Genomic DNA, 26,942 nt, shown 5'->3' with positions numbered 1-26,942 from the left:
AGACGCCAGCCCGTGACCTTTGTTGTATCTCTCACTCCCTCATTTGCTGTCACCTCTCCACTGTGTGGAATAAAATGCAGGAAAATACATTTCCTCATGAAGTTGATAAAGAACAGAATCTGAGTCATTACATTTCTCTCAAAATGTATCTGCTGATGTAAATTAAGACTGGGAGGGTTGACACATGTAACTCATAGCTAAATCTGCAACTTTCTACACATTGAAACTCCATAGTATTAACGATCACTGGCATAGTTTTTTCATCATTTTATTATCTGTATGCAATGGAAATGTCATCAATGGCTCCTTTAACACATTTTATGGCTGGACCATAGTTATTTGCATTTTAGTTTATTGGTTTATTTTGTATCTGTTCAGGTTGTAGCTCAAGACTGTTTATATGATTATAAATGATTTTAACAAAACAAAACATTCTTCCCTGATTATTCCCCTCACCAAATGTTGAAGGGCTGAAGGAAAAGTCAGAACAACTTCCAGTTTTGCAACATAGTCCAGAAATATTTTGATAAGCATTTTTCAGACTCAGTGGTTATACTCACTCACAGATGACTCCAACAATCCTGATACAGGGTGTGCCAGTGCAGCACTATCTATCTATCTATCTATCTATCTATCTATCTACCTGCAGAAGACAGCACACAAAACATTAACTGTCTTTTGGTATTTCTCTGCACTTCTGCAACTCCTTAACATGCAAAATAAATAACTGCATTTACACAAGGGAGTTGGTGCTAAAAAAAAAAACTCCACAGCACCAAGGTGGTCGCATGGCACAAAGCAGTCTGCCGTAACGCGACATACAACGTCAACAACTGCAGAAGAATCACACTTCATACACTTGATCCACAGTCTAGTCCAGTAGGTGGCTGTAATGCACCTATACGATGATTTGCCACCCGCCGACAAAACACCAACGAAGAAGAAGAAGAAGTAGCGGGAATTTTTCCGTAAAGAAAGAAACGACCGGGGAGTTTGTGTTCAGTCGAAGTGAGTGAATATTTGTGTTTTGGGTTGTTAAATACGCTGGTTGTTTCACCGACTACTGAAACGGAGAGGAAACAGTTAAACGGCGTCTATGTCAGACCTTTGTTCGCTAATGTTGTGCGTTTCCTCAGCTAATGTTACTTCAGCATTAACGTCCGCCACTTCCGTGTCCTCTGCCCCTGTTCAGCGCTGTTTAATCCTGCGGTAGTTGATGACTTTTGTGTCTTTTAAAAGTCACATGAAGCACACTGACCTGATTGCGGGTATATCTTTTGTGTTTTTTTTGTCAGGCAGCGTGTCGCCATGACGCAGAGAAAGAGGCTGTCCGCCACACAGAGCTCCTCTCAGAGCGCAGTGAGTTTGTCTCTTATTCCTTCTCTCTGTCGGGATAAGCACGTGTTCAGTGATAGTACAGATGTGGAAACTACCTCTTAAACAGCTGTACGGTCTAATGCAACAGCTCTGCAACACCTACTATCACGCTCTGTGTGTTAACGATGTTGTGACTCCATGTGATTACATTTCCTTTTATCCCACCACTCTGTTGTCACAGTCAAACTCTCTGTTCCGCTTATCCATTTCCTCTTGCCTGATTACAAGTTTCTTATCTACACAATGTTTTCAGAAACCAGCTTAATAGAAATGGACAACTGTAACTTGCTTACATAAGTTCAAGAAAAAGCCCTGAATGCATTTTCAGCTACATTTACTAGGAGAAAGTAGATTTTGTGGCAGTGCATACATGTGATCAAGCTTCTGTTTGGCTTTTTAATATGCATTATTTATTTGACAAAGAGCTCAAATGAGGACAGTATTGCTATGACAGCAAAGCAAGGGATGAAAAGGAAAGGCTATAACTTGTAGCATCCAAAGTCACAATTGCTTTAAGCAAGAACCACCCCAGACATGTTTTATGACAAATAAAAACACTCTGCTATATGTCTGGTATGCTTTTTATTTTTACATTGAAAGTTAAATTATCTTTTGAAATATTCTTAAAACCACATCTACTTTTTACCCATTGGTGAAAAAATACCAATCACACTTATTCAGGGCATGTGCTGATGTCTTTAAATTAGTTGTTTTGTCTGATTGAGAGTCCAACACCAAAGATTTTCTATTAACTGTGGTATACAACAAAGAAAAACAGAGAGTCCCAACATTTGACAAGCTGGAACTAATTTATTTTATGGGTCTCTATTTTCCTAATAATTTTCTCCTCAGTTTTTTGAAAAGAAGGATGGAGTTTTGTTCCTGTTTCCTTTTTGGTATAATGTGCAGTTGGTACACTATCAGTTTAATTAAATAACTGCTAACATAACCAAGATAGTCTTAAAGTCAGAGCTGTTTTACTGGACAGTTTTCATTTTAATTGGAAATTATTGGGAGATTATTTGGAAATCCATAAAATAAAGTAGGTTTTTAGTGGAAATAAGATTTGTCAATCAAAATGACTGAAAGGACAGACTGGTTATCAGCATAGATGCTGACCAAATGGCGCCTCTGAATTCACCAGTTTTCCCTCTTTGACACGAAAGCTGAACATTTAACATTGTATTAGAAAATCTGACGAAGGTCTCGGCCCAAATTTCTATATGTAGAGACAACCTGGCAGCTTAGTGGCTCAGGAAGAGGATGATGATCCAACCTTCACTCAGCCAAGTACGTCACAGGTCCAGAGAGGACTGGAGAAGCTCACCTCTGCACAGGTCGACCAAAAGGTAACAGACACACAGAAATCCACATATTTTTATTCTAAATGACCAAAAAACTAAAATTTCTTTCTCTGAATAATTTATTCTCACATCTCATCGGTCCATCCTGTAGACAGCTGAGGTGGTGCAGTACTTCTTGGTGAAGGACCAAAAGAAGATCCCCATCCGCCGAGCAGGTAAAGCTGCATGACAACAGGCAGATTCATACATTCATATGATCATACAAGTTCAATGAACGCACAAGAAACTGCGTCTATTCTGTTGTTGAACGAACTGCAGCTGCCAGAAGCAGCTCAGTCTGCCAGTGACTGTCCTTTCACCCATTTTTATTGGTGGCTTGTAATATCTCGGAATTTAACATTTTTAATTCTCGTAATATTACGACTTTATTCTCTTAATATCATGACTATTCTCAAAATTTCAGATTAATTCTTTTCTTCAATGTGGCTCTAATAGTCAGAAAATTCTAAGACAGTTTTTGATTGACCACAAAGATTTCACTACGTTTCTCTCATGACTGTTAACTTACACCTGCATTGTGTAAAAGGCCATTAAGACACGCCCAAATATACAATGAATATTGTAATATATATTTGTTTTCATACTTAATTTGTCTTCTTTTTACTTGCAGACCTTGTGAAACACGTGGTGAAAGACTACAGAAACATCTACCCTGAGATCATGAAGAGGGCGGTACGGACTTTTGACCAGGTTTGTCCAGTCTTAGAGGATCAATGGCAACAACTGCAATCAGCTAAACATTGTCACATTAAAGAAATATCACATTAAAACTAAGAGACTGTCACAACGTCGCTCTTTCCACTTGTTCAACCAGGTATTTGGCCTTAAAGTGGTTGAAATTGACACCAAAAATCACACGTACATACTCGTCAATAAGTTGGAGGCGGTTGAGGGAGCCTCATCAATCAAGTGAGTATCACCACTCATGCATTTTCAGACTTTTAGTATACCTCTCTAATAACACTATTGCATGAACTATGTCTTTTAACCTTCACAGCACATGTTTGTTTTGTCTTCCTTGTGTGTGCAGTAGTCCTACCAACCCAAAGATGGGTCTGCTGTTTGTCATCCTGAGTGTCATTTTCATGAAAGGAGGTGTTGTCAGAGAAGGTGAACTTTCTACTGTCCATTTAATCTTTCCAAGCAGGAATCAGCCAGACCACCTTATTAGTCGGTTCACCGTTTGTTCATCTTGTCCCAAAAATATTTGCCTTTGTTTTGTTTTAAAGGCCTCATCTGGAATACTCTCAAGAAACTCCGTGTTGACCCCGGGTGAGGCAAGATTTTCATGTATTAACGACTAATTATTAATGACTTGACATGCTCATGACTTTGAATGCGTCTCTTTGTTTTCTACTCATTCTCTGTTATAACGACTTAAACTCTCTCCAGAGAGAAACATGAAGAGTTTGGTGACGTGAAGAGGGTCGTCACTGATGAGTTTGTGCGTCAAAGGTAAGAATGAACACGTCTTGTCAGGTCAGTTAGCATTGAGAAAGCTTTCACTTACATTAAGCACCAACCTGGGGATGAGATGTTACATGTTGCACAACTGTGTGTGTGTGTGTGTGTGTGTGTGTGTGCGTGTGCTCTGTAAGTGCATGTGATGACATCGTTTGTTGTATGTCCTCAGTACAAATAGAAATACAAACTCGATTGGCAGTGGAAAAGCGGTCAGTCGCCTTATATTACTCGCATTTAAAAAACCTGTTTATACACGCTCATTTTGGATCAGACAACACAATCTTGTGACTGTAGTGACCTGGTTACTTTAAATCTGTGTACCAAGTACCTGAGTAACCTGGTTTCATGAGTGCATGTACTGATATACTGACTGTTTCTTGTGAATTCTTTAAATCAGGTTTCTCTAATCCTGATCACAGACTGGTTTTCTCATTTACATGTCTATGGTATCAGGCGACTGTAATCCAGCTACCTGATTGTACACCCCTCCCCTGAAGCTACAGGTGTGAATACCTGAGCTATACAGTTCTGAGTGTGAAGCTTTCAGATAGCTCAGTCCTCTAGTCCAGCACATCTGTGATCAGAAGGTCACGGGTTCAAGCCTTGCTGGGATCACTGTGTTTCACTGTACTGGTGTGTTCAGAGCCAGTGTCTCTCAGACCATAGACTCTGGTTTATACCACACCACAGAGCATCGGGAGTGTGGACGAAACCAGACCACTAAATCAGAGTGGCTGGACCACAACTCACTCCAAACATTTTTGAGCAATCGTGTTCCTCATGTCAGCTTCGTTTTGAATGTTAGCAGTTTATTGTAGTGATAAGTTTATACTGTGTGTGTATGTAGGTACTTGGAGTATGTGCGAATCCCTCACACAGAGCCAGCTGAGCATGAATTTCGCTGGGGTCAACGTGCTGACATGGAGGTATCAAAAGCCAAAATCCTCGAGTTCATGGGTCAAGTAAGTATCTTGTTTACTCGTGGACGAACAGATTACACCTGCCTGCAGTTATATTTAAATTTGGATGTTAAACTTAATATTTGTGACTAATGAAGACTTGTTTGATCTCAGCTTCATGAACAGGACCCTCAGAACTGGAGTCAGCAGTATAGAGAAGCCCACTCCTCCCAGGCCAGCACCAGCAGCCAGAGATAACTGTCCTAGTATTGCAATTTGTTTTGCCTCATTTTTTTTCCTAATTTATTCTGAAAGAAACCGTTAAGATAAACTGTATCAGTGCCACGTTTACTTTTTGAATGCGTTGAATATTTGTGTCATTGTGTAGACTGATGTACTGTTACAATATAAAACAATATAAAACTAATGCAGGTCATATTATATATATATATATTTGTATATTCATGCTTTGTATAGACTTCATTATTTGGTCTTTCAGCCTCAGATTAATAACATTTCATATCACAAAGACAATTGATCAGGTATCCATTTTCATTTTATTGCCTCGACTTTAAGGTAATAATTATTTGTTCAAGTTTCAGAAAATAAAATCATCTTTTATAACAGATTCAACATCAATGATTTGCACTGATTGACACTGTCTTTTCATTCATTTCTCTCACATACTCTCACAGCTGTTGGACAAGAAGACAGTAGTGTTGAAGTATCACTTTCACACCCCAGTTGCTACATATTACAGAGTTCAGGACACACGGCACAAATGCACGTTTACAGACAACAGAACAGCAGCGCGACGAAGATGAGACCGTAGATATAGTTTGATTTGACCAAACAAAAAGCACAAATTTACTGCCTTGACACTGGACTTGCTACCACTGACAGCAAGAACTGAACATGTGTTTTTAAAGGGACGACTCGATGTGTTAAATGATTGATGAGTTTAACTTGTCACATTATCTGGAAATGGGTACATGCATTTATTTACACTGTCATGTGCTGGCATCCTGTTTTGTTGTTGTTTTTTTTTGTTTTTTGTTTTTTTCAAAATAAGGATCCCCTGAGGAAATTGTATTTTCTATTGCTCCCCCAGGTGAAACAAACAAACTGTAAAATTTACTACTAATGCACAAAACAGGGGCCTGTATCATGAAGACAGATTAGCGGGTTATCCAGCTATCTTTGGGCTTAATGCAGGTTCTTTAGTTTCATGAAGCTGGCTCACTTTGAAGTGGGGTATGTCACCATGGTAACCTATGCTGCACTGCTAAACAGACTCATGGCCAGTCAGATAACTGGAAAATCCTTCTGGGTCCTCAAATCGATGAAAGTACCGAGTTTAGACTAATTTGCCTTCCATAATAATCACATAAGGGATAGAAGAAATGGTTTTTACACAAAACATGTTTACTGTGAGTTTAAAAACTGAAATTTAAAAAAACCACCAACCACTCAGATGACTATTATAGATGCATATTAATTACTCAAAGTTTCAAATTAGATCAGTAAATCAGACATTAGTACTATTTTCTTACTTTAGTTATTTTTAGTATTCATAATGGCACCAAAATATGTCTATTATATGAAAGTTCAATATTCAGGTGTATATATATATATATATATATTATAATTGCTAATTGAACAGCAAATAATCAAAATGGAAAAAATATAGAAATCAACATTTGTTTAATAAGAAAAAATGCCATTATGAAATAAAAACAAAAGCATTTACAATAAATGATTTACACTAAAGAGTTTATAAAAATAATTTCTTTATATCTAAAGTGCACGTTGAACAGTCCAACCATATTTAAAAAGTTCGATATAATTACTGCAGTTTATAGCTTTGTATTCATTAATTATTTTGATAATAATTTCTACTGTTTCTACGGCTTCTTATTCTACTCTACTTATCTCATGTGAGCTTAAATATTGCACTCATGGTTCTGAAGTAACACCACCACCACCTCTTTCAGAGCTGGACCAGTAAACCCAGAGCTAGTTCATAACCAGCCTCATGATACCATGATTATCCAGGATCATTGAAAACCGAAGAGAGCCAGACTAAGTCAAACTTGCTTCGTGATACAGACCCCAGACCATGAACACGGTCAATGTATTTCACCAAGGTTTCACAATCAGCCAGCCATCTTTGAAATATTTTCATATTTTAAAAACATGCTGCACCACAGTTATTAATATTGCACCAGATCCCATCATGTTTCTTTCGTCTGTTAAAAACACACAACAGTACTCACGCTGCAGCTCCAGTGTGTGTGTATGTATGGTGCATAGAGTAATCGTGTATATTTTAGTTACGTGAGGCACATCATGGTGTCAGGCAGTTAAAGTGCCAAATGTCTCCTCTAGTTTCACTCTCAAAGGACTGGGAATTGTGGTTTGCGTGGCGCTGTTTGCTCTCAAGGCAAGGTTGATACCAAAGCAGCACTGCGACAGCGACCAAAACCACATCCACCCAAAAACCATTTGAGTACTCGAATGCAAAGAAAACACGATACACAGTGACTCAAACCTACAGGTCAGTTCAAGTTTGAGGAACAGGTTGATATTGAGGGGAATTAGCCTTTCATGTTTGTTTTCTTGCCAAGAGTCAGTCGAGAAGATTGATACCTCTGCGCTAAATAAGAAGCTATAGACTGCAGCCACTTAGCTTAGCGTAAAGACTGGAAACAGGGAAATTTTGTTTAAATATGGAAAAACGAGATAATGAAGAGGAAACGTGTCAATGCTGTTGTACTTTTCAAATATACATTTGAAATATCTGTTTTAGCATAAAAATACTCACAGCCAGTCTAGTCTATGCAAGTTAAATATATCAAACATTAGGTGGCAAGTAGGAGCCAAAGTTCAGCTACCCGTGTCATACACCTGACCCTTACCTGGCAGGTTATAGCAGGCAACTAGTGTTATCTGTTAATTTCTGATGGGTTAAACAAACTAACCAACGTGTTGATTGTTGAGCTTTAGATGTCATGGTAGGCAAATTTTATTACCTTTGAACAGAGCAAGACTACCTGTTTCCCCATTTCAAATCTTTAAGCTAAAGTAAGCTAAGCTAACTGGCTGCTAGCCAGACGCTTTCTCTTCATATCGCTGACATTTGGCCTGAGCCCTGCATTATAAAGTGCATTTACAACGGAAGTAGGCTGCCACAGGAGAAAAGTCCCACTTTCATTGTTGAGTTTTTCACTTCACAACAATGACCACAACAACGATTGCTAGGATTACTTAAATTAAAAAACAAAAAAAACAAAAGGCCACTTTCCGTCACGGTGGATGGAAACAAAACCAGCTCCCTGGTTTTGTTCAGTTTCCTCCTCTAGATGTGGTCTGGTACCGTCTCTAACGCTTCTGCTGGTTCTCTGTCCACGTCCACGTTCTGAGAAAGAGACAAACTCAGTCATGAATGTGTCTGGAAAACTTTTATAGATTTGTCTTTTTTCAAGGGACTGCAACAGTGTGCCATTACGGACTGTGCTGTATGTTTGTCTATCATATTTTTGCCTCCCCCACACCCACTTTTTATGGTTTAAACTTGATTCAAAGTTATAAAATGTAACTTTTCCACATTAAAATATCTAAAAATGACTGGACCTTTATATTTTGTTGAGTTATGTTCTTACATCATCCCAAATGTTTCCATTAATTCTCAAACCAGAGACATCTGTGATTTTAATATGTCATTTGATTGCCCCTCAATGACGTCATATCCTCTATTTGCATGCTTTTTTAAGATACACCCTTTATACTTGGTTGTTTTCAACTCTGCATTTTAACCAGATGAAGGATTTTAGTCATCAGACGTCTGGATCTTAAGTTATCAGATAAAAAAAGCTGAGCAAATGTTAAACAGCTCAGCTCCGAGACATCATGTGTCTGCTGAACTGTGTCAGTGAATCACTCATTTTTAAAGGTGAACCTGCTTTACTCAGTGTTTCTATCAGGTTTTGTTCTGTTAGTTATGGAGAGCAGGACATCTTTGTGTATAATTCGGCCGCCAGTTAAATCCTCCTTAACGCCTGGATCATAAGTTATCAAAGAAAAAAATCGAAACAATGGATAGCAGGACCCTCAACTCCCAGCCCCTTCGCTGAACTCTGTCAGTGAATCACTGATTTCTAATGTGAAACAAAAGGACAACTCTGTGGACAATTTGGTTCCAGGTAAAAACCTCCTGAATGACTGAAAACTGAAGAAATCCAAACCAGGAGAAACTGACGGCAGCGGTGGTGAAGACAACAACTCCCATGATCCCATGCCACTTCACGATGTCACCCAGTTCCATCTTTTGTTTGTGTTTTGATTGAGAGACGCCCAGCGGTAGAAGTTATATACTGAGTTCTTTATGTTTAGACTTGGTCAAGTTTGCATTGGTACGATCACAGCTTGGAGTGGTTCAGTGTCTCAATCATTTATTCATGACTTTTATCAAATGTTTGTTTTGACATCTCTGCTCAGTTGCTAACTAGTTTTCACAAACTCTCAGTCGTAGCAGGTGGAGTTCGTGTTTTATTTATTTTATTTATAATGATAATACTTTGGGTGGACGGTCAATTTAGCCCAATCTTTCCCTGTTTGCCCTGGGTTTTGATTTCAGGCCACGTGAACGCTGCCCTAACCCTGTGATTTATGGAGCGTAACGCAGCCTGACAGGACGCTCCGCGGACATGACTCATGTCTCAGAAAACTCTCAGAAGATGGAAAAAAAAAAAAAAGATTTACCACTGGCTTGTCTCTGTGTGTGTTGACAGCTTCAATGTTGAGGAAGACAGACTCCACTTTACAACCTGAGAGAAACAGATAAACAGCAGAGGAGGTGAAGAGTCTATAGCCACACTGGTCGCTTTGTGAACACGCTCATGATGATGACAGTTGGGGCTGATGGGCTCATTAGTTTTGCAGGTATTTGGTCATAAACCAAAGAATTTGACAAATTAAAAACTTGACCTGATGACTGTGCAAGACTTAAATTTAAGAAATGACCAAAATTATTACAAGTCATCCTGAAGAGAACATGAATTTCTGACTAAAATTTCAATGTAATCCATCCAATAGTTGACGTAATTCAGTCTGGACCAAAGTGGTGGACCGACCGACGGACTGACTGACCAAAAAGGGGCACAGTCTGAGGGTAAGATGAGGAAACCAAAGGAAGAAGCCTTCAAAGGAGGCTGCCATTGTGTCAAAAGATAAATGAGACTGACCATAGGCGACGGGGGTGAGTTTCAGGACGGTGTGGAGAGGACACTTCAGGTAGGGAAGTTCATCTGAAACACAACGGAGAGAGAAAAGAAATGTTAATGCTATTTTGATATGTGTGCAGGAGCCACAGTTTTTTTTCAGTTGAATATGATTTATTCTCAAATAAACAATAGTGAAAATTAAAAATTAAATTGATAACTAAAAACAATAAAACATAGATCCATCTTGAAAAAAATGTAAACATAAAGAAAAATTCTACCATTTGGTACTTTCAAACTGACAGTCCTTTACAAATTAAACATTTCTTCATTAGTCTTGGTTCTTGGTCTCATTAATAACACAGTGTTCACTAACAGAGGACATTCAGTAAAACATTTAGTTTGGTTATTTTCTATATTTTTGTTATTGTCAAAAAAATCCAAAGAAAAGACAAACACTAGCAATGTGTTAGCCTGCCTCTCAATGAGCCCACTAGTCCCTGCTGTCGATGAAAATGTTCATATATATAAATATATATATAGTTTTACTTATTTTAAAGGGCTCAGTAATTTCCTAAAACAGCTGGTCACTGTAGTTTTTAACAAATCAAACTCAAACAGGAGGAAATAGAGCATTTGTTGGGGCGGATTAATCCACATTTGCTGCTCCAGTGAGTGTTTGGAGCAGCAGCACTGTGTGTGTGAGAGACCGAGTCTAAATAAACTACAGTGTGTTTCAGAGTAATGAAGGAACATGTCACCCAGTGCAAAGGTGCTTTATTAATGTGTGTTGGTTTTAATCTTTTCATTGGATTTGACAAGTAAAATAAAAACAACAGAACATCAGCTTTACCCTTCGAGAAAATGTTGGGAAAAAAACATAATTTGTATTGTTTTATTCAATCTTAATTTCAGGTGTCAACTGATGCTTAAGTGATCTGTAAACCTGACTTTGAGCTGGCCCTCTGGCCTCTCTCTGTTTTGGAGGTCGGCATGAAAAAGGTTGGATTCTACTCCACGTGTTGGTGTGTTATTGTAAAGAAATGTATTTTTCCTCACTAGCACTCTTGTCCAGGAAGTAGGCCAGCAGACATCTCATGACAGCCTGGTGACAGATGACTAAAACGTTCTCCTGCCTCTCCAGCTCCATGATGACCGGCTCCAGACGCTGGACCAGGTCCTCGTACGACTGGTGCACAGACATGGGACATCACCACAGAGATGCAGAAGTTTAAAGTCTCTGGTTCACCATCCTCACATGTGAAGATTTGCTCTGTTTTATGTCACAATTATTTCATCAATTAAATCATAAATAGATAAACTAAATCAACAAATAATGAAATAATGATAAAAATCGTTAGTTGCAAATAGAAAATAGAGCTGAATTAATAGATACTACATTTCCCTCCACCCTTTAGACTTAGACTTTAGAGAGAGTGATTAGTGCCAAAGTAATTGCTAATTAACTGTAATAGAGATAAAAGTTAGAAATAACCATGCTAGTGATTTGAACCTGAATACCAAGTCTGAAATGTCTCCATCAATCTAGCAGCTCTGTCAGCGGCAGGTAACAAAAATCCACAACCAAAGTTTCATGTAGTTGCCTTGTAGAAGTGTGACGACTGTCAGCAGAGTTTCTGCTCTTGGCCAACACTCACCTCTCCTTTAGGGTAGCGGTAGCGATACTTGTCTTGGTCCCTCAGTGCAAACTCCTCTGGGAAATGCTCCTGAATCTTCTCATATGTCATCTCTTCGCAAACCCCCTGATGCAGCAAACACACAGAATCTAAAACAAACTGTCTTTATCCGACGTCACTGTCTCGCATGTGGGGGAGAGCAGGGTGACTTTAAAGTGGAGGGCATCACAGTAAAGTCTCCAACTAAAATATGGGCATATATTTAAGGATGTGGGGTGCATCCCTTGGAATAATAACTTTGCATATAAAATAAGCAGGTTTCAAAATGACAAAAATATATAATATATAAAATAAAATAATATCCATAAAAAGAAAAGGGGTCTCTTGGCTCAACCTGTCCCCCATGTGAGGTAAGCTGAGCCTCAGGAGAGGATACGTTGTGCCACATGCAGGTAAAAATACCATTGACTATGCTGAGGTAAAACTGAAAACTTTCACCTGCTTTATCAAAAGCATGACAAATTAAATACAAAATGACTTCTTAAATGTTTCAATTAAACATAAAGTTTACAACTTCAAAAAGGTCCATTTTCTTCAGCGTTGCCTATTTAGAATTTTCAGACCAAAATCAAGTTCAAGATGAAGAACAAAACTGACTGCAGTTCTGCTCGCAGAACTAGCGTTTGTTGCTCAACATCCAACTTGTCAGAGCTGCAGGGGAATATCAATTTCTGTTCTCTTTGAATGTGTCGATGGGCTTTCCATTATCAGCACCACTGGCTCAACTTCCCCCACACCTTTTCGCTCAAATTACCCCATCCCTGCCATTTTCAAAAACGTGTCATCCAGCAGTTTAGAGATAATGTCAGTACAACAGTACTGCTTCATATTGTAACTTCCTAAAGTTAACACGTGTGAGATTTTTTCAAACTTGACTAACTGTTCAAACATGAGAATAACAAAAACTCCTTGAACATGACAAAAAATATTTGGGACTGCTGAAAACCGTTTTGTGAACTTAAAAGGGCTTATCACTTTTTCAATGGCCACTTTTCATCACAGGGTGAGTAAAATTGATGCCACCCTTAAAAGTGTGAGGTCACATGACCAATTTTGTCTATGGTCCCCTAGATGGTGGTTCAACTTCCCCACAGGCTCAAATCACCCCGCTCTCTCCTACACATCTATAAAATGACAGCAGATCACAAGACAGAGAGATGTTATGTGTTTTTATGTGTCCATACCATATGAAAATGCTGTGAACACGCACACACACACACACACACACACACACACACACACACGCTAACACTCATTAACACACACTCACAGCATCTATCTCATTGAGGGCCTTCCACTGTTCATACTGGACCCCCAGAGCCTCTGCAGTCTGGATGGTCCTCTTCATGTGGCTCGTCCACACCTTGAGGTCACTGATACACTGCCCACGCATATACGTACCCAGTGCACTGGCAAACTGACAGACACACAGGGAGGATATAAGTATTAGTATAGAGACCAGATCTGTAATATATGCAGTCCACATGCACACACACACACACACACAAAGTAGTCTTCTGACCTTTGCCCCGCGAGATGACAGCCCGGAGTCTCCGCCGATACGACCTACGAGGTTGAGTTCGCTCTCTCCGTGGCGACACAGGTAGATGGATCTCGGGGTGACGTGGATGTTCATGAGGTAGTAGACTATCCTGCTCTGAATGTGGTCCTGGACCCTGTTCACCAGGTACCTGCTGCCCACGTTGAAGATCTTGATGTAAGACAAGTTCCTGCATAAAGACAAGAGGAGGACAGAGCAGCGGTAGATGGTGAGGGGCACAGTACCGTCATCTTCAATCAATATGTCTGAGTCCACCGAGGAACTGGTAATTAACAGATACCAGCTCCTCTAACGAGTAGACAGACATGAAAGTGACATCGATCTTCTCATTTAACCCTCAGCAAGAGAGTGAATAATACTATTAGGTTAGGGAACAATCTCAATCACAGTTAATAAGGTGAGTATTTAGATCTTTGATGAGACAGTCCACTGCCTGAAAGTCAGACGCACTACATGTTGACCCACCACCCCAACCTCCACAGCGCCATGAAAACCAGAAATAACCAGCTAACTGCATTAAGGGTGTAAACAGAAAGACTGGGCTGAGTTCGACATCACAGATGCTGTCACCTGTCATTGTTGTCATCCAGTGGGACGTATGTCAACTTGTAACATTCGATCCTCTTCAGGAAGTCGGTCACAGCCTCCTCTTTGTCACAGTCTGCATAGTCCGGACTGCTCAGCTTCACTTGCTGTTGTAAGAAAAGAAGAGAGTGTGAGGGGACATAAAGCTGCAGTGCATGTCCACATCTGGGGCCTAGCATCACACACAATGGGCTTCATGCAACATTTTCATATTCGCACTTTAAAAATTTCTTGCTGTCAGGTTTGCGTTTACTAGTGTTACGTGTTGGAGTAATCAAATCCTCTGAACTGCTCAAATTTACTGTTAACTACGGTGGCCCTCAGAGCGCAACACACTGCGACTTAAGAAAACACATGCTAACAGACATAACACAAACAAATTTTATGAGAAAACAAAGAAAACATCATTAAATTGACAACACGTGCAGCAATTACTCACAATGCAAGCAAATACAGCAAGTAGCACAGACAACAACCAAAGCGTTTCCAGGGGACACTAAAAAGTGATGAGCCCAGCTGAGACACACTTGTTATTCAGTCCCTTTAACTTCACACACAGACACACACACACACACACACACACACACACACACACACACACACACACACACACACACACAGTTTAATCTAAGTGAACTGAACCGCATCGAACTAAAATGAACTGAAAATAAAAATAAAAGGGAAGAGAAAGTAAAGCCTGAAACCAACAGAAGAATTGTTCTCCATATGTAAAAACTGTCAAATGCCACATCAAATCCCACCAAGACACAGGAGAGACCTGGTCGTGTGTGACCAATGCTCTGACCAGGGCCTGCTTTGTCTGTTCCACCAATAACAAACAAACACTCTGGGTCTTGGCTCAAAAAACAGCTCTTGGCTCGAAGCACAGTTCTCACTGTTATTCTGGAAGCACAACTTGCTGCACACACAAACACACACACACACACACACACACACACACACACACACACACGCACAAACAAACACACACACACAAACTTACTTTGATATTCTCAGCGATGATCTCTGGATCATCACATATCGACTCCACAAAGAAAACCTGAACAGGTGGGAACAGAGAAAGATAAATTCTAGCAGAATTTGGATGAAATTTAAATAAAGTTTTTCTCTTGTAACAGAAAAAGAAAAAGAACAAACCTTGTAACCGTTTTCTTTGGCAAAGCCGAGGATGACCTCTCTCCGCTCCGAGGTTGTGTTGGTGGCATCAAAAACCTTCAAGAACAGAGACAACGGATATTCTCTAAATAATGAATTTAGCAATTTTTTTTTCTCATTTGGTACTTAAATAGTATAACAATATTAAGGAATACAACTATAATATCAGATTACACTTACCACGACCTGACCCTGCTCTCTGTTGAAGTAATCACACACATCTTTCAGCGCAGCGACGGCACAGGCCCTGTGCACAGAAATAGAAAAAAAACTTTAATAATGCAATTTCTATCGGTTTCAACCATATTTTTATGTACAGTTTGTACTACGAGGAGAGGAGACATGTACAGTCTCACACAGTTGAAGCTGAAAGTTCATACTTGCGTATCTTCATGGCCTCCGAGTTGTCGGGTCTGAAGAACTCGAAGCTGTTGTAGGAGCGTGTGGCATCTCTCCTGTACTGCCCGACATTGAACACTGTTAAAAAGAGAGACATTATGCTGCAGGCGCCTCTACTACAACCGCAGTGAGATCATTAAACTACAGGAAACTTGTGTTTTTTCCATATCTAGATGTAGCTAATGCGCACAGTTTTTGAGCTTATACAAAACATCAGCTAACAGCTAACAAGGCTAACAAGAGTCCACAGCTATGCTAGCAGTTCTGTGAATGCTAACATCATTGTGCTAACATGTTCACAATGACAGTGCAAACATGGTGATGTTTAGTAGTTAAAGTCTGACATATTTACCATATTAACATACTAAACTATCTTCGTTTAGCATGTTAGCATGCTAACATTCACTTATTAGCACTAAATCCAAAGCACAGCCGAGGCTGATGGGAACGTGATTAATTTTTTTCAAACAAATTTAAATCACAGATAACGGTAAATGATAATTGGTCTCCAAGTTATAACAATTCATCCTGAGGGGACCGTGAATGTCTGAACCAAATCTCATGGATTGACGTTTCAGTCAAACCCCCACATATCAACGTCATGGTGGGGCAAGAGGAAAGATCAGAGTCACCAAAGTCACTAAGATTCATCCTCTGGGGACCAGAGATGTTTGTATAAACCTTTTCAATAACCCTTTTTTGTTTGCAAATTTCTGGATTCATTTAGGAAAAACTTTCACTTTTTGCTGAGCTTCTCTAAATTAATCCAATCAGCTGCCTCCCGCACTGAGCTGTTGACTAGCAGCTTGTTTTGCAGGCAAATCTCTTCTTCCTTTGTCATTAGGAATAAGAACTACGGGATCTCTATGGTGACAATATTTCTTCCACTGTTCATGTTACAACTTGCCCATCGTCAGTAATTGGACTCACAACTGTCAGTCAACAAAAAAATGTTACGCCCAAGTAGAGAGGTGTTCCCACTTAAAAACCGGTATGCCACAAAACCGGTTCATGTCAGATGGGTAAAGTTTCCATTCCATTCCAAACACAACGCATGCCGCTTATGCTGGCAAACAAAACATGTACCAGAGGCGCTGTAAAACAACACATACTAATGAGCACATATCACATTGGCTGAAGAGGGATATATCACTTTCAGTGTGGCTCTAATTTTGTAGACCTGATGAGAAGACCACCAACATAATTTACACGAATTAAGCTACACATTCACAGTTTAGTTTTTCAGTTTTAGTTTGTTAGGGAGAGAACACGAGACGTTGTGAAGCCAGTATCCGGAGCACTTTCATCTGTATTTGTATTTATATTTATACAATTTAACAGATAATGCTCCACACGTACAGGGTGGGCAAAGTAACAGGGACATCTTAGGGTGTAATGGAAAGCAACACCCAAGTTTTTCTCTTACTGTTTATACTCACTATACATATAGTGTAAAACAAGCATAAAAATGTAAAGATTACTTTCACTTTACAGTGAAACTTTTTTTTTTTAGTATGATCACAGGGTTTAGAGCAGAGAGCTTGAGTCCCAGTGAAACCCTGTATGGTCAGGTGATACCTTTGGTTGTAACCCCGATCCAGTTCAGGTATCTGGTGAGCTTTTTAGAAATGTAGGTTTTCCCTCTTGCCGGGAGTCCCACCATCACTATCATGGTCGGGGAGTTGGTGAACTGGGGCACTGACGCTGAAACACAAACACAAGCACACAGAGTGTTAAATTTCCAACGCTGCACATGAAGACATGTTGATTATAACGGATAATACAAGAGTCTGCAAAAAAGTGCAAATTGAGGGAGGCTGGCTGTAAACCACAGGCATGAGAAGAAGTTGTGTTGTACACCATTCAAAACACTTATTTCCTTTCTGAGCAGCTAGCAGCTGGTTAGCTTAGCATAAAGACTGGAAACAATTGGAAACAGATAGCCAAGCTCTGTCCAAAGGTGACACAGTAAGAGGTTACAGAGGCTCATGTGCTGAACTATTTCTCGACTAACTCGCTGTAAAACCACAAACATGTTGGTTTTTGTACAGATTAAACAAACGAGATACAACATGATAATTAGTCAGCTTTAGAGGAGCTGGAAAGCATATCCATTCCGGTCCTTATGTTAAGCTAAGTGCTTGTTTAACTCTATCCTTGCAAGGAAACAAATAAACTTATTTCCCCATATGTCAACTAATCCTTTAAAAGGGGCTTTGTATGATTTCTATGCCGCCAAATGTGGTTTCTTGTTGGGAGCAGTTGATGGTGACTGATGCACAAGAGCATTGGCCATTGTTGCATTTACATGACAAGAGGTTATAATACGCCCTCTGAACCGCGCTACATCTTCAGGGCAGATTGGAGGCTTTCGGAAAGTGACGAGATTGGCCGGGGCAAGCTGGTTAGTGTGCTAACTTCAATAGAAGAATAAAACGTGATAGAGACAAGTGCTAAACTTTGCATTGCATTGGAGACAACTACTGGTGAGTAAAGGCATGAACGTTTCTTCTAGACTGGTAAGTAAACAGCTGTTAATGCTAACGCTAGCTATGTAGCAATAGCAAAACTTACAAATAACACCTGTTGTCCATGAATGAAACAACAGTCAAAATTTACTTTACATGATAGAAAAAATTAACTATTCAAAAAACTGTTACATATCACTAAAAAATATACATACATAAAATGTATGTACGTATGTAATGTATGTATATTTTGATAATTAATTAACCATTTCAGTAATTTTTTCAAGCAAAAAAGCCAAAACAGTCTCTGGTTCCAGCTTCTCCAATGTGCTTTTTGCTCATATTAGTCTGGAAACAAAAAACCTCTGGGTTTTTGGTTGGACAAAACCATAGACTGTAAATAAAGATGGAAGTAGCTTCAGTGATATCACTCGTAGGTTTCTGTAGTTTTGAAGCTCCATAGTCGCCAACTTGGCAGTGCCTGACTCCGCCCAACTAATCCAAATACACGCAAAGAGTTGGGGCATGTGTGGAGCTAAGACTTGAATGACAGTTTGTGATGCGCAAACACTCGCCAACCTGTCGCTCAAAGAGGCCATGCCCTCAATTATTGATTACTTCGATCCTCAATGAAATGTAAACAGGTGAGTTTCACAAAAATTCACCTCCCTTACATTTGTCATGACGAAGGAAATAGAGACTAAAACTGTTTTTGTACCAAACTGTAAAAACGTTTATTTCTGTTGTAAATTCTGACGTTTTAACATGGGAGTCTATGGGGAGCCAGAGTCTAGTGGTCATTAGAGGAACTTCAATTTTTAGCACTTCAGTGTTGGCTTCATTTTTCAGCCCTGGAGGTTGATGCTTGGACAAAACAAGTGTGAAAAAAGGAATAAGAATCAACAATGACAATAGTCATTAGCTGCAGCTCTGTTGTTTTTTGCACCACTGATCATCAGCTTTGTGACGCTGCATCTCCCACACATCACATGTCAATCAAACAATGTCTCAGCTTCCCATGAAAAAACAACCATTTTCTGATGTTTAAACCTGCAAATGTTTGAGCTTTCATCAATAAAAGTTGAATCTACAGCTCAAACGTATTTACTAATAAATAATCAGCTACCAGTTTGATAATCTATTAATTGTGTAAAGTCCCATTTAGACTGCAGGTTTTTTTTTTTTTTTTTTTTTAAACTTGTCTGTGGACAGATGTGGATACACCCCCCTGTTTTACTGTTAACTTTTTTAAATCAGCTCAGTGTGACATTTCACTTTTGTGTGAAAACGGAGGAAGACGAAAATGTTTCTCAGATGCTAATCTGATAGAAATATGTTAACACCAACACACAGGCCTATTTGGGAACCAACACAATGACGGACAAACAACACCATCAGGAGAGAAAGACCCTGTAAAAGTTAATCAAATGTGATGTTGTTAGGTCAGTTACTGGTAGTTACTGTCATTCTCTTTGAGCCCAAAGCTTTGAGCCTATGTTTGTTTACATTTTGGCAAATTGGCACCATTAAAAGTACCCCGAATTAGCTATTAGCAGTTCCTGTTTGCAATGTATCCAATGATGTACAGACAACTATCACTGAATCACTGTGATCCTGAGGAAAACTTAAAAATGTGTAATGTCTCAGGGAAGTTCTAAAGCATCTTTTCTCTCTGATGGTTTAGTGGATGCATGGTCACTGATAATGAAATCCTCAGGAAGTGTACATCACAATGAATCGTATCAACGTGTTTCATGTCTGTGTGTTTAGCTCTGACTCAGTTATAAAAAGTTTCTGACTCCCCATTCAGTATCTACCAACAATTAATCAAGAAAATAATCGGTGGTGGAAAATAATTAACTGCAGGTTTGAGGTAGGTCTACTTTACTTGAATGTTTCCATTGCCACTTAATATTTCTTCTCCACTACATTTCAAAAGGGAGACATAATACTCTTTACTTCACAACATTTATCTCACAGCTATAGTTCATTTTCAGATTAAGATTTCACATTAAAAAGCATATTATACGTTCAGAAAATACAAAATATTGTTAAAGATTAAACCAGTGGTTCCCAACCTTAGAAAAAAATCAGTGTCATGATCCAGGTGAGTTGATGAGCTGTTAGCAGCTAAACAGAACAGAGAGACATTTCCCCCCTAAACTTCTCACATGGCTTCAGTTGTTCAAATAACAACAATAGACTATTTCACAATAACAAAAAGATTAAAAAGTCTTAACAATAATAAAGTTGAACAATTAATCATCTCACGACCCCTCAGATTCATCTGATGACCCCTTGGAGGGCCACGACCCCTAGGTTGGGAACACCTGGACTAAATTTAACACCAGCTCCATCTGGAGCAGCTACAGCAGTAAAGTGCTGCTGAAGCATTGATGCATTAATATTAATAATCTAATGGAGACATCAGTCACAGGTGACATTTTACTGCAGAACATTTTGCAGATAATACTTCTGAAATTCAACCATATAAGTACTTATAAAGTATTTTTACATTGTTGTTCTGGTCATTTTTTTTTTACCACCACTGTTAATCCACTATCATGTTGCAGCAACTGACATTTAAATACTTGAAGGTTCAGGGGATTATCACATTAAGTTGAAGAGAAGAGTGTGGACTCGTGTTGTCACAGTGAACCTCTGGGGTGAACGGCCCTCTGGTCTCTGATCTCTCTCAGAGGGACTCTGAGCTCTGCGTATAGTGAATAATCCTCTGAAGCCAAAAACACAGACACACTGTTTAATAAGCTGAACAAAATAGTTTCACACCTCATCTAATGCACAAGTATCAACCTGTTGCGCTGTAGTGAAAGGAAGCCATGTAGTGTCCATGTGTGTGGGAATGTGTGTCAGGTCGTGTGTATGCGAATACTCACAGCCTCTGCGTTGGCTCAGCCGGCTTTTCATCCATGGCCCCCACGTTTTCTCCAGAGGATTCTGAGTGAGGGTTCTTTGTGTTTCTGACATGGCTTCAACAGCCAGGTGAGCGTGTGTGTGTGTGTGTGTATGTGTGTATGTGTGTGTGTGTGTGTGTTTAACAGAATGAAATAAGGAGCGAACAGATTTTGAACTTTCTCATGCGATGTCAGTGTGGGAGGAGACTGAGTGGTTTGTCAGTCAGCACACCTGTTTGGCTCACTGCAGTGGATGGGAGTGTATCTGATTGGTCGGGTGACCTGTCAGTCACGTTAACTGTCCCGGTGTAGCCCAGAATGAGGTCATCCACCAATCACCAAGTGCAACTCTAAACTTTGCCCCAGCATACAGGAAGTGCTGTATCGTGACAAGAAAGATCCATACTGAGCAGCTCTTTTGTGACTTTGTCAGATGACATCTAATATAATGTTGTGTGGTTGTGTGTGTGTGTGTGTGTGTGTGTGTGTGTGTGTGGGTGTGTGTGTGTGTATGAGATACACAGAGGAGTGAGTAGGAATGTGAGGGTTAGAGAAATACTGGATGTTTACTTGTGTGTTCTTGGTGGTTGTTGCATGTTTGGCCACCAGGGATTTTCACATGTGAGGACACAACATCTGTTAAAATCATTAGCCTGTCCCCAGTTGAAGCACATTAACTCCAGTGCTGTACCACTACAACTAAATGTCCTACTTTCAAAATGTTAAGTAAAAGTATACAAGTACTAAAAGCAAAATGTACAATGTACAAATGTCAGGTATTTAAGCACTTGACAACTCCTATTTTTTGCAACTTCATACATTTCAGGGGAAGATATTGTACTTTTAATTTCTATGACAACTCCAGTTTAAAGCTACTTTACTACAAAGCTACAATAATTTTTCATCAAGGGTAAGTCTGTAGAAATAGTCAGTTGTTTATAGTGTTTGCATTCTACATTTTGGCTGCCTTGTTTTGTCCTTTATTTTGCAATGTTTGGTTCTGCCTCTTCCATTATATAGGCATTGAGACGGTCTATCTAAGTTACAACTCTTCTCCAAGGGTCAGTGTTAAGAAATTATAAGTTGTTTACAATATTTACATCTACATTTTTGCACCGACTCTTTACAGTTTGGTCCTGCCATTTTGTCCTTTAGCACCTTATGTTGAAAGACCTGTTTTGAACTGCTTAAATCATCTTATAAAATCTGATGCATTTACACATATTTCACCCTACCAACACATATATAAACAGTTAAAATGATCACTGCTTCATCCAGCTACAACACTGAAATGCTGCTTACATGCCAATGCAATATAATATATAGATATATTATAAGGAGGTTTAATGGATACTTTTACTTTTGATTCTTTATGGAAATACTTCTGTAATTTTACTTGACTGCAGAAACTTTTATTATAATAGAGTAGGAGAGGAGGAAGTGTTCAGATTCTGGTTGAGATATTTACTTATTTTATACACTGTTATGTATACTATCTCATTAGCTCATCACGTTTTCTATGAACATCTTAATTTGTGTTACTACAGCTCTCTAATAAATGTAGTGGAGTAAAACCTATGAAATTCCACACTGAAATGTGATGTAGTAGAAGTATAGTGACATAGAAATGCTCAAATAAATTTACTTGAGTAAATGAACTTGATTACATTCCACCATTGGTATTTTACACTGTTGTATTACTACTTTTAACCAATTATATATTAAAGACTTATTGCAGGATAAGTTTTTATCTTAGGGCTGTGTTAGTGCTTACTAGGTGTACCTAATAAACTGGCAGCTGAATGTCTATATGCATATATCATGTATAATATATAACTATGACAGAGTAAATTACAATATTTACCTCCAAGATGTATTGGAACAAAATGTGTAAAATACGACAACTACAACAACTAAGTTCACATCTTTTCAAGTCTGTCTTAAAAAAGTCAGGTGCTGATGTTTACAGTGAATCCTGTTTGCTGTAATCTTTCATCCTGCTCACAGGAGAGAGAGGTTCAGGAGATCCTTTGTTCCCACTGCCATCAGGCTATACAACACCTCAGCCGAAGGAAGTGGACTAATCTAATTATTATTGTTTATCTATTATCAACTGTTATTATTATTATTATTATTATTATTATTATTATCATCATCTGGACACATGAATTTCCCCTAGGGGATAAATTAAGTATTTATCTATCTACTTGAGTCTCAGATTAATTTTGTTGCACATGTACCTTAAGTACAGAAGTACAGTATTTTAATAAATGTACTCAGCTGCTTTCCTTCACTGACTTGGACTTGTGACAGTAATTTAACAAATTGCGGCACTACTTTTACTAAATGAGATTAGTGAGCACTTCATCCACCACTGCTCTGTCATCTCTTTGGTTATTAGAGGCAAAGTTCACATTTTTACTCAGAGTTTCATCACTGAGCCATGCAGCAGCAGCTCTGTGCAGCGTGTGTTTTTATGTGTGTGTGAGTGAGAGAGCGAGAGAGAGCGAGAGAGAGAGAGAGAGAGAGAGAGAGAGAGAGAGAGTGTGTGTGTGTGTGTGTGTGTGAGTGTGTGAGTGCAGGTTATTAATTTGCTTGGATCAAACCTCACCTGTGCTCTCAAACCGCACGCGCCGCGGCCGCCGCACCGGAGGCACGTCCTGCTTGGACTCCATTTGCTTCCTCAGGCGAAGATCCAGAAGCCACGTGGGTTGCTCCTCGTCACAGGACTACCCCAAAATAAATCCCCCCCCCCCTCCCTGCTCCCCCCAAGTCCTAGCTGCAACCTCTCGGTCCGGACCATTAGAGCCTACTTCCTCCTTCCCCCTGACTTACCGGAGCGGAGGACACCCAACACCCCCGTGTACCGTGTCTGCTCGCTGTGCACGCTGCAGGAGGAGAAGCACCAGCGGCACATGCTGTACTATATGTTGGCCAACTCCCAAAACCCTCATAGGCCACAGTACTTACATAATGCTGCATGAGTGTGTGTACAGAAGTGTGTGTGGGTGGGCGAAAACACATGTGGTTCATCCGACTCAAGGAATTGTGGGAGCGACATGACTACCACGCGCTCTGCCCATTAATCAATGAGAACGATCAACAGTTGCGTCACGGTGTCGCGCACGCGCACACTGCCTCTATTCGCTTGCACTTCCACAAATGAATGAAAAAGAGGAAGGATGTGTGTGCGCGCGCATGGTGGTAGGCGATTACATAACTAATATGCTGGTTTGATAACATAACATAAGCTGTGTGCACGCAAGCACGTGTGTGTGTGTGTGTGTGTGTGTGTGTGTGTGTGTGTGTGTGTGTGTGTGTCGCTGTCACTCACCGTGCGGCCGCTGGAACCGGAGAGTCCTCCCCGCGCCCCCCTGCGGCTCGGCTCCGTCTTGCGTAATCGCCTTTCTATTCATCCTCCAAATCTATTCCTGGCGGACTGTGTGTATCATGTATGTACACACTGTGAGTCCCTGCCTCCGTTGCTTTGGAGGCAGCGCAGTGATGGTCGCTCGATATCAAACAGTCCTCAAATGTTGGTCCTCTTCCTCAGTCTGCTCCCTCCGGTTTAGTATTCCGTCCGCTGGCCGCTCACACACACACACACACACACACACTCACACACACACACACACACACACACACACACACACACACACACACACACACACACACACACACACACACACACACACTCCGTGTGCGTCAGGGAAACTGGTCCTCCAGGTTTAACCCCTCCTTACATTCTCAATAAAGACCTAGCCTACAGTCTACAAATAATTGTTCCCAGCATCCGCCACGCCCCCCCCCCCCCCCCCCCCCCCCCGAGAGCCAAGAGATGCTGCTCGCTCATATATTAAAGCGGCTATAATGGATATTATTATAATATCAATATGTGAAAGACAGTGAACTATCAGCTGAAGCTGCAGCTCCCCTCCGATTTAGTGAGTTTCAGCTCATTGTTTATCTGTCCGGGCCACAGATTCACTGCCCTCATGTTGTTTTTAGCCACAGCAGGCAGCTGTTTTCAGAGAAACAGCTGTAAAATGTGCTGTATCAGTTAACTTTTCATTTAAATGTTGGCAAAAATGTGAATAAACATATTTCCCATAATGCATAAGTATTCCTTCTCCTAATGTATCTGGGTTATTATTACAGATGCATCAACATTTTACTCTTGTGTAGTTTAAAGGTGCTATATGTAGCTTTGCTACATAGCTAACATTAGCATTAACAGCTGTTTACTTCCCAGCCTAGAAGAAACATTCAGGTCAGCAATTCATTTACGCACGAAGACCTGTCTCCAGAGATGGAAAGAAACGCCAGTGTTAACTCTTGTTTTTATTCTATTTCTTTTCTTCTACACCCTGGCCTCGACACTTTAGGATACAGAGTAACTGTAGCGTTGAGTCTGACCTGAAGACGTAGCGCTGCTCAAATTACGTACATTATAACCTCTTATATTGTGAATACAACAATGGCTGAAGCTCCTGCAAGACTGGTGAGTAAACAGCTGTTAGTGCTAATGTTGGCTATGTAGCAATAGCAAAACTTACAAATAGCTCTCTAAATTTACTGGATAACAGTCACTGCTACTGTTGTGTTTTATAATCTTAATCTGCAAAGTAACTATAGTTGTCACGTAAATAGCGGGAAAAGTACATTTGTCTCTGAACTGTAGTGGAGTAAAAGTATAAAGGTGCAGAAAAGGAAAATAATCAGTAATTAATATGTAAGTACATTTTATTCAAGTGCAGTGATGGAGAAGTATTCAGACTCCTCACTTCAGTAAAAATGGTGATACATTGGTGTGAAATCAGTGGTGGAATTACAGGAGCTACTTAAGTTTTGCTATTGCTACATAGCCAAAGTTAGCATTAGCAGCTGTTTACTTACCAGTCTAGAAGAAACATTTATTTCAGCATTAAACTTTATTCATTTACTCACCAAAAGCTGTAGCTACAGTGTTGCCGATATTAACTCTTATCTCTATCATGTCCTTTTTTTCTACTGAAGTTAGCATGCTAACCAGCCAGCCTTGGCACATCTTGTCACTTTCTGAAAGTGAGTCACTGCAGCCTCCAATCTGCCCTGTACACATAGAGCTGCTATTATAACCTCTTGTATCATAAAGACAACAATGGCTGAAACTCTCGTCATGCAACAATCACCTGCTCCCGGCAAGAAACCACGTTTGGCTGCAGAAAGAGCCTCTTTAAATAAATATGAGGTATGTGTACACCACCTGCTCAGCGGCAAACAGCAGACATGCACAGTCAGACAGCAGCTGGTGAACATGAGACCAAACACAGAGCTAAAAGAGAGAGACTACTGGACACAAACACCACTCCATATATATTACCATGTTGCTCCATAACTGCTGGATGTGTAAATTAGCAGCTGTTGGTGATGATACAGCAAATTAATGTCCCATTCCCACCTGGTCTCTGCTGCCCCAAAGTGGCCATAAAAAATCTGTTATTGCAGGTTTACGAAACAAAACTTAAAGGGGCAACCCACCAATTTTATTAAAAAAGTCAGTTTAGTCATTTGTGGGGAGTAATGAGTCTGTTTAAAGAGTCACTAAAGTATTTTGCTGCTTTCTGTGGTTGATATTTTCAAGCACATGACATCATCGCAGCAGGTGAAACCACTGGATGTCAGCAAACCCAAAATTTTCAGAGGGTGTTAACTGTTCAAACAGTTGAGTATAATGACTTGTGTTGTCTTTGCCTCTCTCACACACACACACACACACACACACACACACACACACACACACACACACACACACACACACACACACACACACAGATGC

At 39.9% G+C, this 26,942-nt stretch overlaps 2 protein-coding genes across 6 annotated transcripts; one reads left to right on the top strand and one right to left on the bottom strand.

The window, feature by feature from the left end:
* Nucleotides 1-882: 882 nt before the first annotated feature.
* ndnl2 (necdin-like 2) lies at nucleotides 883-5,743 on the top strand. 3 transcript variants are annotated; one of them, XM_056384892.1, is made up of 11 exons: nucleotides 883-1,008; nucleotides 1,296-1,359; nucleotides 2,607-2,726; nucleotides 2,833-2,896; nucleotides 3,352-3,431; nucleotides 3,556-3,650; nucleotides 3,775-3,851; nucleotides 3,971-4,013; nucleotides 4,134-4,196; nucleotides 5,053-5,167; nucleotides 5,279-5,743. In XM_056384892.1, the coding sequence occupies exons 2-11, from the start codon at nucleotides 1,309-1,311 to the stop codon at nucleotides 5,360-5,362; spliced, it is 792 nt and encodes a 263-aa protein (XP_056240867.1). In that variant the 5' UTR covers nucleotides 883-1,008; nucleotides 1,296-1,308; the 3' UTR covers nucleotides 5,363-5,743. The 3 variants fall into 3 exon arrangements, with proteins under 3 accessions (XP_056240867.1, XP_056240865.1, XP_056240866.1); XM_056384890.1 differs by having other exon boundaries at nucleotides 3,772-3,851; XM_056384891.1 differs by having other exon boundaries at nucleotides 947-1,008; nucleotides 1,300-1,359; nucleotides 3,772-3,851.
* LOC130174722 (6-phosphofructo-2-kinase/fructose-2,6-bisphosphatase-like) lies at nucleotides 5,643-24,777 on the bottom strand. 3 transcript variants are annotated; one of them, XM_056384887.1, is made up of 14 exons: nucleotides 24,459-24,777; nucleotides 17,320-17,445; nucleotides 15,723-15,819; nucleotides 15,523-15,589; nucleotides 15,325-15,399; nucleotides 15,170-15,226; nucleotides 14,152-14,273; nucleotides 13,543-13,750; nucleotides 13,291-13,437; nucleotides 11,982-12,086; nucleotides 11,383-11,512; nucleotides 10,348-10,410; nucleotides 9,866-9,930; nucleotides 5,643-8,522 (listed from the first exon to the last, which is right to left on the bottom strand). In XM_056384887.1, exons 1-14 carry the CDS (start codon nucleotides 24,538-24,540, stop codon nucleotides 8,463-8,465), a joined length of 1,404 nt encoding a protein of 467 aa, XP_056240862.1. In that variant the 5' UTR covers nucleotides 24,541-24,777; the 3' UTR covers nucleotides 5,643-8,462. The 3 variants fall into 3 exon arrangements, with proteins under 3 accessions (XP_056240862.1, XP_056240863.1, XP_056240861.1); XM_056384888.1 differs by lacking the exon at nucleotides 24,459-24,777 and adding an exon at nucleotides 23,736-23,852; XM_056384886.1 differs by lacking the exon at nucleotides 24,459-24,777 and adding an exon at nucleotides 21,107-21,545.
* Between the last annotated feature and the right edge of the window lie 2,165 nt (nucleotides 24,778-26,942).

This window comes from Seriola aureovittata, chromosome 9 (genome assembly GCF_021018895.1).
Source record: "Seriola aureovittata isolate HTS-2021-v1 ecotype China chromosome 9, ASM2101889v1, whole genome shotgun sequence".
Taxonomy (NCBI): Eukaryota; Metazoa; Chordata; class Actinopteri; order Carangiformes; family Carangidae; genus Seriola; species Seriola aureovittata.
The sequence above is the reverse complement of the archived record's forward strand: the minus strand, read 5'-3'. Positions and strand labels throughout refer to the sequence as shown.